This window comes from Aptenodytes patagonicus, chromosome Z, assembly GCF_965638725.1.
Source record: "Aptenodytes patagonicus chromosome Z, bAptPat1.pri.cur, whole genome shotgun sequence".
NCBI classification, from domain to species: Eukaryota; Metazoa; Chordata; class Aves; order Sphenisciformes; family Spheniscidae; genus Aptenodytes; species Aptenodytes patagonicus.
In genome coordinates, this window is record NC_134982.1 from 79819078 (window position 1) to 79838839 (window position 19762).

The 19762-nt window shown below is 43.7% G+C and overlaps 1 protein-coding gene across 1 annotated transcript in view; it reads right to left on the reverse strand.

The window, feature by feature from the left end:
* Positions 1-278: 278 nt before the first annotated feature.
* The window catches only part of GRIN3A (glutamate ionotropic receptor NMDA type subunit 3A), an 83263-nt gene continuing 63779 nt past the window's right edge, over positions 279-19762 (reverse strand). The window contains exons 7-9 of the mRNA XM_076362576.1: positions 6554-6718; positions 5361-5434; positions 279-1749 (exon numbers count right to left, since the gene is read on the reverse strand). Coding sequence (XP_076218691.1) covers positions 1413-1749; positions 5361-5434; positions 6554-6718 — 576 coding nt within the window. The 3' untranslated portion in view covers positions 279-1412. The remainder of the gene's footprint in view (positions 1750-5360; positions 5435-6553; positions 6719-19762) is intronic.

Genomic DNA, 19762 nt, shown 5'->3' on the forward strand with positions numbered 1-19762 from the left:
TTAATTTGCAGGTGTTTTTCAAAGGTTAAAGGTGCAAAAAGGTGGAATGCCTTTTTTAAACCCCAAAATAAACCACGCCTGGTGAGAACATCACCCTTGGCAACGTTGATGCAGGTGGCTAGAGATACAGGGAGGGTAAAAATGACTTTGGTGATGTATCTGGGAGACCAGAGTTAATTCTGACAGTGATACAAACATTCTTTTTCTCTGTAATACTGGATGTGTTGGGAAGTGGTGTTTAAAAATCTATACAAATCTCGTTTAAATAACACAGTCAGTTGGGTTGATGCAGTATTTATTCAGATGCTGAACAGCTTGCCCTTCCTTCCCCTCTACTCATCATCCAGGTGGGAGGGAGCTCCACTCAGTACATTGCCTTTGAAACCATAACTCTCAATTCTCCTTCACAGTGAGCCCTGGTCCACAGGGAGGCTTTGGTGACTGCCTTTGACTTTGGTGAGAGCTTGGTGTCAGAATAAATCGTGGACCAGAGCCCCTTTATGTCACTTTGGCTGTGAGAAAGAACCTTATTGTCAACTGAAGACAGAGAATATTAAGGGAGTAGTTTCACACTGGTAAATGCTTCACCTTGGGCGGTAAATACTGATTTACAGTACTGCCACTCCTCCCTTCCCCTCATCCTTGCTCTGTGCCACTGTGAACCCATCCCCTCACACCTGCTGGTGCAGCTGTTTGCATGGCTTCTCTCTGGGTGGGAGTGGAAGCCGAAACTGGGCTCAGAAGCAGACAGAGGTGGTGATTTGGTTTTTGCCAAGTTATTTTTAAGCTGGGTGAGTTCCTTTATCACAGTCACAGAGCAGCCACATCTGCATTTGTGCTGACAGAGCTGAGGGAATGGTGTGTACTGGGATTGCCACCAAGAATTTGTCTCATGAAACCACAGCCTGTGCCAGGAGGGAAGGGATTGCCAACACAGAACTAGCACCTGGTGTAATAAGGCAACTATAAGGAGCCTTAGCATGAACGGAGACTAGACCTGTAGATATCACAACAAAAACATACCAACAAGGGACATGCTTCCAATGAGCAGTTTAAATTTCCTTTTTTTTTTTCTTTTTTTTTTTTGAGTTAGTGCACAGAAAGGGCTAAAAAGTGGGAACCTCACTGTAGTGTCAAGTGGAGGAACCAGGAACTCTCGCTGTCCAGATGCTCCTTGTTTCTCCAGTCCCTTGGAATGGCTGATGTTTGCCAGGAGAATGAGAAACTTGTTATGAAAGGAGGAGGACTCAGGAGCGTGGCAGTGGCTGTGGGCTGCTGCAATTCTGCTCGCTTGAAGAGCATATTGCCTGCTTTATTTTCGCACCTCTTTCTGGCATTACAAAAGTGTGTTACAAATTTTACAGAGGAAGGGGAGAAAGGAAGAAAAGGGGAAAGGGCCCAGGTATGCTGGCCTAGGGCTCTGCAGTCCTGTTTGTCCTCTGATACTCTTCCAGCTCTGATTTCCTGTCCATAGCGAGTTGCAGCTCCTGCTTGATGATTTCGATCTGCTTCTCCAGCTCCATAAGCTCTTGCATCACTGAGGTCCTAGGAATATTGAGGGACTCTGCTTTCCCGTTGGTTGTTAAAGAAGCCGGAGTCTCTCTCCTCACCTGGGGCAGGGGGATGTCTTGGTGCTGTCGGATCGTCACCTCATTTTGCCCTTCATCGGTGCAGATATATTTTTTCTGGTGACAGTTGCCCAGACTGGCTGTATTCCATACAGCATGCTGGCTGTTACCTACATGGGACCTGAACAGACGTGAGAGTTAATATGAAATCAGAGCCTGCTCTTACATGTATGCAACCCTCCCCTGTGAGCCATCCTACTGGAAAAATATGGCACTGCTCTTATGAATTACATAGAAATAGTATTCTTTTATCCTTGGAATTATTTTCCTTGAGAAGCACAAATCATGAACGTAAACAGCCAAATTTTTGTGATTAAACCATAGCAGAGACTAGAACAGAATCCTAAAATTCATCTTCACAAAAACTTTTTTTTTGTTAGTTATGAAATGACAGTCCTCTCAACTCCAGCTCAGGAAAATGCAAGTCCTCCTCCAAAGCTTTCTGAAAGTTTTTGTGGTTGCAATATCCTAAGTTCACTACAGCGCTAGTCCTTTGTGTGTTAGTACTCTCTGCTAGCTTGGGCATTTGTTCCCACGGAGGAGGAAAGAGGCTGCCTAGAGTTGGTGTGGAGAGATGAAAGGGAAAGTGTGCCCTTCGGACTTGAAGTCTTGTGGGGTAGCTGCTTGCGCTTTGGGGGATGGACACGATGAAGCATATCCAAACCTTGCAGTGTAGAGACATGAGCTTCCTGACAAAATAAATAGAATTTGGAGTTTTCATGTTGGGGGAGAAATTTCCATTTGGGAACTTTTTCAAATGCTTCAATGTTTTCCTGCAGAAAAGTCTTTCCAAAATATTTTGATTCCAGAGCATCTTTTCCCTCTTTCTTGGGAACTTCACTCTGCAACCCTCCCAAATCAGGGCGTTTCCCAGGGTTTATTTCCAAATAGAGGAGCACCCTGTGGCCTCTGTTCTCCAGCTGGAACATAAGGAAGCACAGAGTTTGCTGTTGTGAGAGAGGAGGTTGGTTTTCCTACCTGCTTTACCTTTTGGATAGATCTGTGTGTGTTCATTTTACAAACTGAGGTTAAAACTCTGAAGTAGTTGCTCTTAAAACTACTCCATCATTGAGGTCTTCTGTGGGTATCCTTGGACAAAATTAGTGTGAGCTACCAATCAGCAGGGTAGGGAAAAGGATTAACATTTCAGGATTGGGATTGCTGAAAACAGTTGGTTTAGAGAAGTCCGGAGCTGGGAGTAGATACTTTTCTCACCTGCCTGCAGAGAAGGAAGTTGGAAAGTGGAAATTTCTTTAAAGGAGGTGGCAATCAGGAGTGTTTTCAAAAAGATGGGATGGCACAGAGGGAGGAGGGGAGGCTTTAGGCAGGAGTGGCAGCCCCAAGCTGGGTCACGCTCTGCAGGGCTCAGGGAACCCCAGCGGGGACATGTATGTAGGGTTGTTTATTTTTGTGTAGATCAGCAATTTTCTCATACTTCAAAATAAAAGACAGGAAGACTCTCAAGTCTTGTGCTAAGCTGGATGTGTGTTTTGTGATGCAATTATGTTAATCCCCTGAAGAGATGAAAACAAACAAGTACCTCTTAAGCACGTTTCAGACAGGGAATAGGATTAGCCTGGGCCAGTAGAAACTGGCAAAGCATTTCCAGGGCCAAGAGCAGAATCCCACCATGCTGCATTTCCACACAGCGGTCTAGACAAAAAAGGTCACCTGGCACAAAGTGGAACTACTGACAAGGGGCTGTGGTGCCCAAAGCTGTCTCCCTGCTGTGTAGCTCTGCAGAGCCCATGGTCCCCAGGGTCCTGGGCAGCCAGTGCGACCAACTCGCCTTGGAGCAGAAGTACACGTCTCGGAGAAGCTGCAGCCCTTTGTTTTGTAAGTATTTCTGAGAGTCATATCATTAATCCACAATTTCTGAAACATTTTTCTTTCAGAAATCAAAACACAGCTTTTTGATCAGTGTTAGTAACTGACATAGCTTCTGCTGCTGCTGGTGGTGGTGCTGTTGTCTGGGGGTCTGGGCAGGTGGTTTCAACAAAGGCCAGAGTCCACAGTTAACACTCAAGTTTCGTCAAGTAAATGAAACCCTTCACAATTTGGCCACTGATGCTGAGCAGCTCTCATAGTTTTTGGAAAGTTAGGACCTGAAAAAAACCCAGTGGATTTTCTTCCCTGAGGGAAATAGCAGTAGCATAATACAAATTCTTTCCACCTCTTTTCTATATCTCGTGCTTTTAATAGGTCCCCAGCAGGAATAAAAGAAAGTGTAATAATATAATTGATTTGAGAGCCCTGGGTCATACCTTGCCACATCAGTGTTCATGACAAGCTGGGTACCATGTTAGTGGGTGTCTTGAGTTAAATTCACCATAATTCTGTGCAAAGAGCAGCTCAGACCATGAGAAAAGGATGGTGGGTGGGTGTGCATGCACACACACATGGGCTGGATGCTGTGTGGGCACAAGTTGCACAAACGCATGGGCTGGATGCTGTGGGGGCAGAAGTTTTTGGACAGCAGCACATCTTCACTCTCAATGTTGAAAGAATACTTGTATGGTTCTTTTTCCAAACTCTGCAAGTCTTATAGCCATCTCCTTGTGTTATGAAATTTTTGCACTACTCAATATCTGGCAAATAATTCAGCTGGTGCTTTTTATATCATCACAGATACAGAAAGCCCCCTCCTCTGGAAGATCCTCCCTCTGCAGAGTTAGTGCCTCAGGTTGTGGGAGTGTGAATGCTACCACCCAGCGATGAGGTTGTAGGAGGAAGAAATGTTGCACCAGTAACATTAGCTCCTGGTACTGCTGTTCAAATATCAAAAGCAAGGAGTTGCTTGTGTGCAAGGAGGTGCCACGCTATGGGGTTTTGTGGGGCAGTAAGATGAAAGAATGAACAGGAAATTAATTGCATGTGCTTTTATATACTTGTCTGTATATAGGCAGTCTAGAGGCTTATAGATGTTTACTTCTTACATTTGCTGCCATTAGTGCAGGAATGACAAACTAAACACAACATACATTTACATACGTGGGTTTCAGACATGCCAAATATCTAGCAACAGCCTGGAGGACATTTCATTTCTATATCTGTGGCTGAACTTATCTGTAGAAAAGCAATACTGCTGCCTGTGTCTTTAAAAGGTGCAGTAATAGTTTTGAGTTACTGAGCAAGTGCATAGTTTTAATAAAATGCCTTGTGTTCGTGGTAGCTATAGATAAGATTGTCTCCTCCTCAGAAGACATAGGCTATGAGAACAAGGCAAGGTTGTTACCTACTTTTTTACTCCAACAAGAGTTGTTTGAGACAAAGGTTTCTGAAAGAAGTGAGTTTTTCTCTTCTCAGCTTTCTTATTTCTCATTCTAAAAAATAAGAAAGCTGAAAAAGTTTCTAACGTATATACTGCCTGATCTCTCATTCACTGTGAAGCTATCTCACAGGGCCCTAGTTATCTGCCAGTGCTTTAGTACATGAGTAATTAATTACCTAAAAACAAGAGCAGTGGACTTAAAAAAATGCAAAGCCTGTCTTTAGAATGGGGGTGCTTTTATTAGCTGTGTGAAATCATGAAAGAACAAAATTTCTAGATTTAATACTTGCTATTGGAAACAATTTCTGCTTCCCTCCCTTGTCACTTCTATCTTGTTTGCTTTTTTTTGCTTCTATTATCTTTGGGGTGTATTAGATCCATAAGTATATATCCAGACACAACATATTTCATTTCAAAGTAATTTTTGTAGTTTGTGTTTTAAGGCATGCAAAACTTCCTACCTCTTTTCTGCTCGTTTTGTCTTAGGCTGGCATTTGTCCTCAATAAATGAACTGTTCAGAGCACGATGTAATCTCTAGAGGGAAAAGAAGAAAATAAATTAGTAAAAGCAAGATTAAGAATAGCTCCATAAATAGGTAAACAATTTGGGCTTTGTGTGATGGACTTGAGCATAAATTATTTTGCACATTCAAGGATACAAGCAATGTCTGTGCTTTGTTATTACAACAGATTTATTTTCCCCTAGTTTCCCAAGGAAGGGCAATCTGAAAGGTTGATAAATAGTTTGCAAACAATCCTTGGTGTTAGAATTCCTCAGAAAAAAAGTGGATCTTGGCAAACTTCATTATTTTCTAAAAGATCTCTTTCACTGTGCTGCTTTAAAGCAATAGAAACTCCTCCTTTTTCTGCCTTTTTCTGCGAAGTAACCACTTCCTTTAGAGCAAACACCTAGAGCAATTTTCATAGAATCATAGAATCATAGAATCATGGAGGTTGGAAAAGACCTCTAAGATCATCGAGTCCAACCGTCAACCCAACACCACCATGCCCACTAAACCATGTCCCTAAGCGCCTCATCTACACGTCTTTTAAATACTTCCAGGGATGGGGACTCCACTACTTCCCTGGGCAGCCTGTTCCAATGTTTCACCACTCTTTCAGTAAAGAAATTTTTCCTTACATCCAATCTAAACCTCCCCTGCCGCAACTTGAGGCCATTTCCTCTCGTCCTATCGCTTGTTACTTCAGAGAAAAGACCAACACCCACCTCGCTACAACCTCCTTTCAGGTAGTTGTAGAGAGTTTTATTCCATTATTTTCCCTGGAATAATGAAGGAAGTTACCCAGCACCTCCTGCATGCATCAAGAGTTTGGGAACCCATAACAGTGAGGGAAAATGTTCTGGTTAGTCAGTTCAGGATAACAACACTGTTGCTTCTGGTGTCCAAAAGAGTTATAAGGTTCCAAGTGCAAATGGAAAGGTCCCTTCTGTAGGCTTTGCAATTGTGAATATTTGAACTGTTTCCTCTGTGCTTCTCATTCCATCATTAAGAAAGCCTCTTCAAATTCCAGAAGCTGCTGTCACACTTCAAATGCCAATCGTCAGAGCTCTTACAACCTTTTACGCCTTGTTCTTGTTCAGGCTTTCTTAATCAGCCACATGACTTTCACAGGGTTACTTCTGAATACGTACCTGACTTGTATGGAGCCAGTACTTCATCTTGGATTTCTTCTTGATTTGTGGCAGGACCAGTCTGTACACAATGTGTTCCCCAATGGTAGTGAGAATGGACAAGCCAAACCCAATGCACAACATCACAAAGAGCCCAGAAAAATGCTTGATGCCCATTTGCAGTGTCTGTGAATAAAATCAAAAGGGGAAGTTAATGAAGTAGGCTGTTAGTGTGTTTTAACAGATGCTTCTGTCTCCTCGTTTGGAAATGTGGTCTGACTGAATACACAGTGGTGAAATACTGCAGAATAGTCTGGATACTGTTCACAACAAAGCCTTTCTGTGCTGCAGAAAGCTTGGTGTTCAGTCAGAGCAAAGGACCTGTCATGGGACTGAGAATCAGCCAAAGACCAGGGAATTTTTTTCCTTATGCTGTTTCCCTAATGAGATTAAGTGTTGAACACGTACGACAATCCAGTATTTGTGGTGGCTTTGCATTTCTAAAAGCAAATACTGCTTGACAGAATACAGTCAATGAACTGTAGAACAAGTCCTTCATCAGCAGCAAGCTAAGACCAACTGCTCATATTTTCTGGGAATTGATCATTAACTTCCCCTTTTTGTGCTTTACCCTCGATGGAAGGTCATAGAGAAAATATTTTGAAGTAGTAGCACAAACATGGCACCTCTCCACTCCCTACATGAACAGGACTGAAATTGTGTTTGTTAGGAACCCTGACTGCAATTATGAAAAACACTCTCACCTTGTTCTGCCGACCCACCCTTTTCATGTAGGGTAGGAAGCCTTTAATTAATTTGAGTCTCTTACTGGCATTAATCTTGTTTGAAGACCAAGAAACCATATGCAGCAGTTATCTGTACCACAAACACCTGCACTCCAATGGGTCGGTCAGGTTTGCATGTTATGTGTAATCTTAGGACCTTTATTCTCATGCCTCCATAACTCAGTTATGTGTTTATCAATAACTAAAAACTCTTGCTAATAATTACTGCCCACAGACTACTTTGGAAATATTTTCAAGAATACAAGTTCTACTTGTGCCTTTCTATTAAAGAATGTTATTCCCCATGTCAGAAAAAAAAGGAGCAGAAAATTGCTTGGGTAAGGGATGGTATCACCCTGGATAACTGACCTGCGTGTTCCTTCAGTTTATTGTTAGTTTGGTGTGGGTGGTGGTGGGTATTGTGCTTTGTTATGACTCTAGCTGTGTAATCCAGAAGAGAAACTGGATTCAGTCAAAAGATAAATCACAATGTTTGAAAAATCTTGTTATGAGGTAATTTTAAGCCAAAGAGTTTGATTAGTGATGAGTCCACTGAAGTTGAAGGCTTGGCAGTCCCTTTGTGTACTTTTGTTGGGCAATTGTGAGCAGTATTTCTCTCTTCTGGTTTTCATACTTGATTTCTGTTCTTTAAAACACAATGGTATGAGATAGCATTTCACAGATTTTTAACAAGAACAGAGCTTCAGCAATCTAGCAGAGTGAGAACTTTTGCATGTTGCACTGGCAATGAACTCTTATTTCGGGGGTTCTCTGCCAAAATCAACCTGCTTGCCCTGAAGCGCACTGAGCAGAATTTTTGGGAAGAGAATTTTTATACCAGTGAATAATCACTACAAAGGTGTTGAAGGGTATAATGGGGGTGTAAAAGCAATTTCTAAAGAAACTTACTGCGGCCTGGAAAGGAAAGTGAAAAACCACAATAGAGTGATTCTGGGGTAGAAGGGTGTCAGAGTCTTGGCACGAGGATTTTCTGATGCTGGGAGTGCATCGGTTCAACCTGAAAGCAAAAATTCCCTCTCAGCATCAGAAATTTCTTGTTGGGAAGAGCCTGTTGTCCCATACTTTGTCCTTCCAGTTAGGGGAACAGGAGGGCAACACAAAAATGACAGGTGGTAACACATTAAACCACTCAAAAAACAGCATTTGACTCAAGGTCTGTGTTACCTGGCCTGTTTCTTTTAATTAGCAGTGAAGCCCAACTTTTAGCCCAGGTAGCATAAAAGCAGAATGAGGCCCCACATCTGACATTTTTCTCAGAGGTCTTTAGAGCCAAGACCTCGGTATGGCTCATCTCTGAATTCAGCATATATAAGTATCTGTAAGAAGCAAAAAGACTGCTATCCTACTAGCTGAACATACCGGTTAAATGTGCTTTTGCTAATTCTCCAAGAAGCATTAATGCAAATCACTTGCTTCCCAAAAGGATGTTCAAGGGAAGTATGAAACAACTTCCTTAGAGATGTAGAGTTAACAGTAAATATGAGAATAAATTGAATGAGAAATAGAATAATAATTAAAAAGGCATAGATTTGCTCAGTCATCTGAAGAACACACCTATATATATATGCTCCCAGGCTACTGCTGTTTGGTGTCATACAGAGTAACAGTCTACGGGTGGGCATTGCCATAAACTCCCTTGGTGGCAGGAACCAGTGAATCTGCTGGGTGAAGGTCCTTTTGCTGAGCTACTTGAGAAGTAATGCACAAGTCCCCAAAGGCAGGGGAGATCAGTAAGGAGGCCTGATCTGCTAGTGTTAGGTTGCTGTATGGTAGGGAGCATTTATATTGCTCTGAGAATAGGAACTAGGTTTAATGGAATATGATAAAACTCTAGCCATTCAAAATAATAATTAAAAAAAGGGACACAGTGGTAATTGTAGTGGGGATTCCTGCATGCGTGAGATGTCTCCTCCAGCCTGAGGTCGGTGTTTGATGCTGCTCCAGTACTGCTGCAGAGAGAACACTTGGCCAGCTCCTTACATGAAAAATAACTCCCTTGTCTTCAGTAAAGCTGCTCTGATTTATGCTGATGAGGGTCTGGCTCACTGTCCTGTCAGCTCTGCAGAACAGTTTTCTACCTTCCCTGGAAACAGCACTGGCATCTCAGATGTGTTTTTCACTTGTAATGGATAGCTTTTGAAATTGTCCCAAACAAGACATCTTTTCCTAGGAAAGGAAATGCCAAAACAAAGCATCAATAATATTCATCTAGTAATAAAGAAGATAATGCATTGAAAGAGCTGCCTGATAAAGGCTGCACAATAGAGGGAAATTTTTGAGACTAAATTAAGTGGGGAAATGAGGTAGGGGAGAAATAATTAGCAGTATGTCTTGTAGTGTATGGAGTGATTATTTATAGCAATATCAGCATATTTACATACCATTGTAAAAAGGCAATTTATCAGCTGTTCATAATTACTGTAGACACACACATGTTAATAAAGGAAACCATCTAACAGAGGGGCCTCTCATTTTCATAGTTTCATGCTGATCGGTATCAGAGCAGCAAGCTCTACTACTTATTTTGTAGTTTGTGTATGTATTTGTTGGTGCATATATAGAATATATTTGGAAAGAGCAGCAATAAACTGGATTCTCTGTATCACTGCTTTCCTCCTTTCCTCTCTGCTGAAGTGGTAGGGGTCAGGTGTGTGTGTGTTAGGTCTTTGCTAGCAATAGAAAACCACCTGATGACTTTCTCTACTGCAATATCTTCTTTTCTTTCCTTCCCCCCCCGCCCCCAGGAATAAAAGCCCATAATGTGGTATATTCTCTATTAAACCAGGGTAACAATACAGTCCTTGCTCCAACTTTGTAATCATAATTTCAGGAGGTTAGTCCCTGCATTTTAGGAGAAGGAACTCAATTATGCCTATGTGGTGGTTCTGAAGCAATAAGCAACCATAGTCAATCCTGTGATGACTACAGCTAATGGGTGCTAAGCGCTACATTGGCAACAGCCTCTAAGTTATTTGTCACTTGCAGACTGGGAAACTGGCAGTTTCTGAAAACCAACAAATACAAAAACAGAAGTGGAGGTATCTGCTTTTTTATATATTCTTGGAGAGACTTTTCTGATTTATCAACCCGTATCTGCAATTCCTACCTAAACATTTCCTGCCGTCTCCTCTGTAGTTATACGCTTTTTCTTTGGGCCTTGAAGAGAAGGAGGTGGATGCAGAGAAGGGAGTTTGGTATTTGTGTTCTCTGAAGGGGGGAGCAGACACAAAAAACAGCACTCAGTGATTTCATTATTGGATTTCATGGGCAAAACTGCTTTACTCCCTACTACAAGAGACTGTAAATGCTTCTGGTTGTACGGAGAGCAGTGAATAAGCCATCAAATACACTTGTGGTCCAGCTCTGAACAATTAGAAGCCTTTAAAGATTTTTCTGGATACTTTGCAGGTTGGCAGCACAACACAGGTATTGGTGCTACACACTGCTGAACCCAAACACTAAATAGGGATATCATGTGTGTATTAGCTATAATAATAAGCTATCCTTTTTGATAGCATTTTCCTCGCAAGGATTTTAAAAAGCTTTGCTGAGATCAGGAAGTTACATTTTGCAGCACCTCTGTGAAGAAGGAATTCTTTCCAGCTTTACTAGGGATAAATGGGGGCAGATTTCTAAACTCATTTGGGTACTTCAGTAGGTTTTCAAAATCCTACTGATGCTGATGCTTGTATTTAGGTAACTAACCAGTATTAAAACCTATCCCTGTCTCCAGATTGTGGCATTTCTTGTAGCTGCAGAGACTGTTATTTATTTATTATTCGTCCTTATGGCCTTCTGTGCTCTCAAAGAAGTGGCAGCACTGAAGTAGTATATATTTAATCTCTTTAAGGAGATTATCCTTAGCAATGACCGGTGACTGTGGCTTTAGGGTTTCAAGTGCCAAATTTTAAGTTACTGTAAATCACTGTCTCGCATTAGCAAGACAAGTTCCTTTCCCCTCTTGTTGTGAGGAGTTTTGCACAGATCTTGAAAAATACTTCCTTTTATAATAGATCTTTTTCTTTCAACTCATCCATTATCCAAGCGCTGTCCGTAGTGGGAAGAACAACAATACACATATCATCTGAGTTACCTACTGAGATGTTTGCTTCTGTGATATTACAGGCTGGTGAATCAGGAATAACAGCTTTGCCTCCTCAGATAATGAACTTTTTTTTTTTTCCCCAGTTTCGACAGGTGAATCTAAATCTAGATTTCATTTCCAGGAGACTCAAAACATGCTTCTCCTGACTGTTGTCAGACTCAGTACTCATACACTCCTTTCTTCAGGACCATTGTGGAAAATATTTTTTCCCCAGGGCAAGTCCAGATGCCACTGCCTCTTCCCACACTGAGACGACCCCCTTACAATGCAACATCTGTCACTTTGTGACACCCTTCTCCATAATGTTCCCAGTTCTCCAGTGAGCAAGGACCAGCTCTCCTCCCCAGACAGCATATGTGCAGACTGAGCAAATTGTCTTGGCAGCAAAATCTTTGTTCCTGTTCTTTGTGTTTGTTTTTCACGCACTGGTAACAAGGTACCGTGAAAGGTGACTGATGGGCGGCTTTTATTTTTGAGCACAGGGCAGTGCGTTCCCTTTGTGGAGGGGTCTGCATGGCCTTCCTTTGACACCTGCACTGCACCAGAGACAAGCAGATAAACCTCAGCTTCAAGGTAAAGGCTAGAAAACTGACTGTTGAGTTGTCAGGTGATTGGTGTAACAAAAAAGGAAACTAACTCTTGACCTTTAAGGACACTAGGCAAAACTCAGAGCAGAAAGGCACAATTTGCTGGATGACAACTGGATAAAATTACAGCAAGATGAATGAGGCACCGTCTGATTGTGCATCCTGGGTGATGCTGAGGCGAAAGATCACCAATTCAGGCACAAGCCATGGCAGGTCAAGTTTAAGCAAGTTCCTTCAAAGACTCCAGAGAAGAGCTGTCAGTGGATCCCACCACTGATGAGAGAAGAAGAGAGGATGAAAGGACTTTGTCTTCGCTGTGTGCCTGGTCTGGATCAGATGGAAGCCCATGGTCAATGACCGATCCCCACCATTAGCGGCGTGGACCTCTCCCTCAGGCACTGGCAGGAGGTGCACGGCAATGTGCCTTCCCCAGTGTCAGCACCTGTAGAAAGTGGTGGGTCTGCAGTAACGGGGTCAGTTTGGGCTGGTGTCATTTGCGTGCTTGCATATATTGTTATTGTGAATGTCAGGTTAGATACTGTTTGTGTGAAGCATCAGTAAGTTGTTGGTATTAATAGTTGGGATACTGTTATGTAGCAATCTATTATTTTTTATTCCATGTATTGGCTGTTATCTGACTGAACTGCCAGTCTATGTGCAAATCAGTCTGTAAGTTCTAGAGCTTCATTTGTCCTGTGACAATTGCGAATGAAGAATATATGAGCCTTTCAAGTGAAATAGAAGAAACAGCTTCAACAATAACATTTTTAAAAATATAGCTTAAAAGCTATGAAACAGTCTGTACACATAGTTAGCTTTTCCCAAAGGCCAGCTACTCCCTGGACCAGGAGGGGCCCTTCTCTTTCATACTGTCTTGTCAAGTACAACCGCGGTGTGCCAGCTCATCTCCTCTACACCCTGCCCTCATCATTACTGCCTGGACTGAACAGTCAAAACCACTGCTAATTGACAGGCGACTTGCCTGTTCAGGCTATCCACCCTAACTGCTGTCACAGTGGCTTAGTGCCGTAGCTGTTTTGCTACCATGAGCAGAAAGTTGCAAAGCTGCCAATTCACTGTATTTTGGTTCCCAAAAATGCCACAGAAAAAAAGAATTTGTAGTCTCTCCTGAGCTTGGGTGGAGCTAATGTGCTGGAGGGGAAAGTCCTAGCAGCCTGGCTCCTGCTGAAGCGGCATTAATGAGAACAACAGCAGGGTAGAGGAAGGGACAAGTGTATTGTATGAAAATTGAAAACGAATGACACTGATTATGTCCAGATGTAATATGTGCAAATATAACTCTGCCAACCCCACTTCCCTCCTGCATTATGCTCTGCCCTAAGTAGGGACTTAGCAAATTTACAACAAAGAAATTCCTTTGAGACTAGAGTATGACAATTTTAAATCAACAGTACTCAGGCGATATTGCTAGCGACTAGCAATCGGTGTGAACAGCCACTGCTACCAACAATTACTTGTGGTGGAGAGGGTAAGAATCAATTCACTGCAGCAATTCATTCCAAGTTTGAGTTAGCTGCATCCCCCATGAATGATCCAATGGGTGCTGGCCAGAGTAAGGTGTCTTAGGCAAGTGCATTTGCTGAAGAGGTTCATACAAAACAGTGGAGTCAAGCCCTACTGACCTCTGCACTTTCAAACTCGTCTTTTTCTGGTTTCTCAGCTTGAGGAGTCACTGCAAATTTTCCAGCCCCAGTCTGGATCATGCCTTTCCAAGACAACTTTGTTTTCAAATGCAATTTAGAATGAGCAAAGTGCTGCCAGATAGTGAGAGATGGAAAGAGGTAGCCGTGAATTCTGCCACAGGAAATATAATTTCCCAGTGTAAGATTAGAAAAAAATTATGAGGAGGAAGATGAATCTCAAAACAAATCTAAAGAAAAATTAACCTCGGTGGGCAGGAGTGGCAGGTGTATAAGAATCAGGTACAGCCTAAAGAGGTAATGACAAAAAAGGAAGACGGATATTTCACCCATTTAAAGGCTATACCGATCAATATTTCACCTACGTGTATTCCCATTTTTGGGTCATTACTCTTGGTCAACAGGTGCAGTGTGTCACAGACCAAATTTATCAAAAAGATGTAGAAAAATACAAAGCCTTACTCTAGCTATCAAAAGGCAATTGCTGGGTCTTAGATTGGTATATAATCCATGTGAATGACTACCCACTTAGGAGCTGAGACTTTTTCAAAAATGAATTACCTGCTTCTGTGTGGAACATTGTCCACATTTCAGTGAATCTGTTGAATGTCACTGTGACTGACTGCATGGAGTTAAATAATGGAGATTTCTGGGCTGTGCAAGAGTAAAGGATATAAACTGACATAAAGATAAGACCAGGAATAATTCCCATGCTTCTTGACGTAATGATGAGGAAACTATGCTTTAGACTAGAGTGTCTGCTGCTTGGCCCTGTTCAGTTTAGTAAATTTGTCTCAGCTGTGAAATTGCAAGTTCTAAAATCTGCAAGTTTTGGCCAAGAGGAGCAGATGAAGAGGAGGGGGGATGCTCATGGGAGATGTGGTAGAAGTAGAAGAATTCAGAAAAAGGAAGGTCTGGACTTAGCAGAGCTTACCCCACAACGGCACAGACTTACAAGTGGTCTTTTGTTTCTGCTCACTCTTTCTGATTGCATAAGGCCTTTGAGTAAGTGAAGATTTGTTCAAAGACAAAGTCTTTGAGTGACTTTTTCGAGTCCTTCAGTGTGGGGATGGGAATCTCACTAACGGACATTCCTGAGTTTGATTTTAATGAGCAAACACTGTACCACCTGGCATGACAAGGCACTTAAGCAGAAAACAACGGAGAAAGGAATGTGCAGCTGGAAGGAGAAAAACAAGATAAAGACCATGAAGGCATTTCGCATGATCAGGAAGAACGGGCCAATCTGCTAGAGCATAGATGCGCGTGAACACAAGGCTATAACCTATCTGCAAGCTGCAGGTAGCGCGTGTACACTTCTGCTTGCTATAAAAGATGCTAACAAAGAGCAATAAAGGTCTTTGGTTGCCGTGTCTGCCGGAGTCCGTGCCGCTTTTCACCCCCACAAATGGCGCCCAACGTGGGGCGAAAATGCTGGAACAGAGCACCGGTGGGGAGCCAGCTGAACGAGTCATAGCCAGCGGGAGACAGAGCAGTCTCAGGAAAGAGCTGGAGCCGGAACTTTGAATCATCGCCTCGTTGGAGCAGAGGTGAGCAGCTGGGAAACTTAAAATGGGATCACAACTAACTAAGGAGGAGGAATCTATACTATGTACTATTAAGAAGCTGTTAGAAAAGTGTGGAATTAAGTATGATGATTATACCCTCCGCCTATTGCTTTCATGGCTAAAACGAAAGGGAATTCCCCTTGATTCGGCTACTGCTTTTAACGGCGAGCGGGAGACCCGCTACGGGGCGCGGGACTTGCTCAGTTAATGGGGGAGGACCCTGTCAATACGCCGCAACTGCAGGCACGGCTGGTGCCTGAAATTTTAAGACAGTCAGCAGACCTTGTGTTTCAAGCAATGATAAAGGTCCCTGATACAGGACGACTGGTAAAATCTTTTACTAGCATTAAGCAAGGGACCAGCGAACCTTATATGGATTTTATCGACAAGCTCCAAGAAGCTATTCAAAAACAAATACAAAATCCTGAAGCCAAAGAGGCATTGCTTATGAAATTGGCTATAGAAAATGCCAATGAGGACTGTAAAAGAGTCTTACAGACATTGTGAAATCCGACCATAATAGACATGCTTGACACGTGCAATCGTGTGGGTTCAATTACACATAAGAATGAGGTTTTTGCAGCCTGTTTAGCCGCTGCCTTGCATCCCGGTAACAAAGCGTGTCTCCGCTGTGGAAACTCGGGGCATTTTAAACGGCAATGTCCTGAGAATCCTGTACAGAAGGGAGGATCGGAAGGAATTCAGCAGCCCCCTGGTATTTGCCCACGCTGCCGCAAGGGGAGGCACTATGTTAATCAATGCTGGTCGAAATACGATCTCCGCGGTCGACCCTTGTCGGGAAACGGGAAGTCGAGCGCGAGGTGGGGGCGCGCACCGACACAAATGCCACCCCAAAATCCCCAACCCCAAAACCCCATGAGACCGCTGTCTCAGCAGGCCTGGGTCACTTCAAGGCCAGAACCATCGGCAGTGCCGGAGCGGATGTCTCCACAGCCACCAATCTCTCTATAAACGATCAGACTGTGCACAGGGTGCCCCTCAATGTGAGAGGCCCCCTTGGCCAGGGGCTGAGTGCCCTATTGGTGGGGAGGTCCAGTGCTACTATACAGGGTTTGTTTGTGTTACCTGGGGTTATCGACTCTGATTATACGGGACAGCTGCAAGCGTTGCTATGGACCCCCTCTCCTCCAGTATTTATTCCAGCTGGAAGTAGGATTGCACAGCTAGTTCCTTTTAAGAGTATGGTTTGTAATCGGGATCCTATTTCCCGGGGAGCTGGTGGATTTGGGTCCACAGGTGAACCAAATATTTTTTGGACTCAGCTTGTCCAAAGAACTCAGCCCACTTTGACCTGCACTCTAAAGAATAAAGGCAGCAAACCGGAACAACTGGTAGTGAAGGGAATGATAGATACAGGGGCAGACATTACTATCATCAGTACTGCAAAGTGGCCTGGATCATGGGAAACCATCCCGGTCAACACGGGGCTAGTGGGAATCGGAGGCCTGTCGACGTCCAGGCAGAGTGCCAACTTAATACAGATTGTAAGCCCGGAAGGACAGGTTGCAACTATTCGACCTTTTGTGGTTCCTGTGCCGTTAAACCTGTGGGGACGAGATGTCTTGAGCACTTGGGGACTAGTGATTGGCACTGCTGATCCGCATCAACATTTTTAGCGGGGGTCACTGGCGCTCGGCCCACCGTTCGACTCACATGGCTCACCGATCAGCCAGTGTGGGTGGATCAGTGGCCCCTATCACAGGAAAAGGCCGACGCGTTGCAAACGTTAGTGGACGAGCAAGTGAGTCAAGGACATCTGGTTCCCACCACCAGCGCCTGGAACACCCCAGTGTTTGTTATAAAAAAGAAAAGTGGTAAATGGAGACTTCTACATGATTTACGGTAAGTAAATGCCATGATTCAAGATATGGGGACATTGCAACCAGGTATGCCTTCACCGACATTGATACCTCGTCAATGGGACATTGTGATTATCGATTTGAAAGACTGCTTTTTCACGATTCCCTTAGCGCCGGAAGATGCTCCCAGATTTGCCTTCTCTCTCCCAGTTGTAAACCATCAAGGGCCTAGGCTGCGATATCATTGGACGGTGTTGCCCCAGGGCATGAAAAACAGTCCCACAATATGTCAAATGTATGTTGCGTGTGCGTTGTCGCCCATAAGAAACAAATATCCTGACTTAATTTGTTATCACTACATGGACGATATTTTAATCGCCAGACGAGACCCAAAGGAACTCGTCACAGTTATGAAAGATATGTTGCAGGGGTTAAAGACATACGGCTTGCAAATAGCTCCTGAAAAGGTGCAAGTGCAAGCCCCGTGGAAGTACTTGGGGTGGAAGATTTTAGAACATACAATACAGCCCCAACCCATAACCTTGCAATCTAACATTAAAACACTGAATGACTTGCAAAAACTAGTAGGGACTATCAATTGGGTGTGCCCATTGCTGGGAATAGATAATGACATGTTAAACCCACTGTTCAAGTTGTTAAAGGGTAATCCTGAGTTGACATCTCCACGAGAATTAACGACAGAGGCCAAACAAGCGCTACAAAAAATATCACAGGCGCTTACCGAAAGGCAAGCACAATGCGTAATTGAAGGATTGGGAGTTAACTTGTATGTCCTAAATCAGTCCCGACAAGCAGTGGGCCTCTTAGGCCAATGGGACACCAAGGGTACCCAGGATCCCTTAGCCATCATTGAATGGGTATTCCTGCCGCATCAAGCACCAAAAACGATAGTGACAAGGGTGGAAATGTTTTCGATGCTTGTGCAAAAGGGACGCGCGTGATGTTTGGAATTAACGGGCACAGATCTTAAAACAATTTATCTCCCACTGACTAAAGACCACCTTAATTGGTGTGAGGCTAATAGCCTAGAACTACAGATAGCGCTGGAAAACTTTAAGGGACAAATTCTAATTCACTATCCATCTCACAAATTATTCTCCCTTAATGAGGAAATTAGTATAATTCCTGAATCGTTGAGTAAGGAGGTACCTGTCGAAGGACCCACCTTATTCACCGATGGATCAGGACGAACAGGTAAGGCAGTTATAGTGTGGTGTGAAAAAGGGGAATGGAAACATCAAGTTCACCATGTTGTAGGAAGTCCTCAGCTCGTGGAAATATATGCAGTAATTCAGGTCTTTCGCCAATGGGAGATGCCATTAAATTTGGTTACTGATTCTCAGTACGTCGCCAACGTTGTCAGGCGCTTGGAAAAGGCTTGGCTCAAAGAAGTTGATAACGAACCAGTGTTTTTAATGTTCAAACAGGTATGGGACTTGTTGAATCGCCGCGTAAACCCGTATTACGTGCTCCATGTGAGGAGTCATACCTCTCTCCCAGGGTTTATATCAGAAGGGAATGCGCGAGCTGATCGTCTCGCTGCCCCCGTATGGACAGTCCCTGTACCAGACGTTTCTACACAAGCCCGATTGTCGCACGAGTTTTTCCATCAATCTGCCTGAATGCTGCGTCGACAATTTGGGTTGACTTGGGACACGGCACGAAGTATTGTACAAATGTGTCCTGACTGTCAGCAATTAGTTCCCATACCCCAAACAGGGGTAAATCCCCGAGGAGAAAAGGCCCTACAGATTTGGCAATCCGATGTTACTCATATCGGAGAATTTGGCAAACAAAAATATGTGCATGTTTCCATCGATACGTTCTCCGGAGCTCTATGGGCGACCGCAGAGACCGGAGAAAAAAGCAAAGATATTTTACGGCCCTGGAAAGGGGCCTTTGCTGCTCTAGGGGTTCCACACCAGATCAAAACGGACAATGGGCCCGGGTACATAAGCGCAAAGACGCAGGCCTTTTTGGCACAATGGGGCATTCGACATATCACTGGTATCCCTTATTCCCCTCAGAGCCAGGGTATCGTTGAGCGGGCTCATCTCACTCTCAAGCAGCTACTACAAAAACAAAAAGGGGGAATGCTAGGGGAATCACCGCAAGCCCGCCTCCATAAAGCAATATATGTGTTAAATCATCTTACAATAAGGGAAGACAGGACAGCAGTTGGCAGCCCTAACACGGTAATAGCGAGACACTTTACATCTTGTAACTCAGCTTCTCCAGCAGGAGAAAGGGCTCGGGTGTGGGTCAAGTCATTGGAAAATAGCCAATGGGAAGGCCCTTATGATCTTATAACATGGGGGAGAGGATATGCTTGTGTTTCCACAGATCGTGGACCCCGGTGGATACCTGCCCGCTGCGTTCGACCGTATCTGGACAAGGAGCCCAAGGAGGCCACAGATGCATCAATGGTTTGAAGTAGATTACTGGGACTTACACAAAGTATCTCATTCGATATTTGGGGAACCACCTAGTGGGCCAGGCCATGCCGGGGTATATAGGGGACCAAGTGGGTTGCCATTAGCTGTGGACTGGGAACACCAGGCAGCAGAGAACAGTCAACTGGATAATCGAGAGGTGACAGGAATTCCCTGCCTCCAGTGTCCCGGATCAACACATCACGCATGGACTTTGTGCAAATGTGATA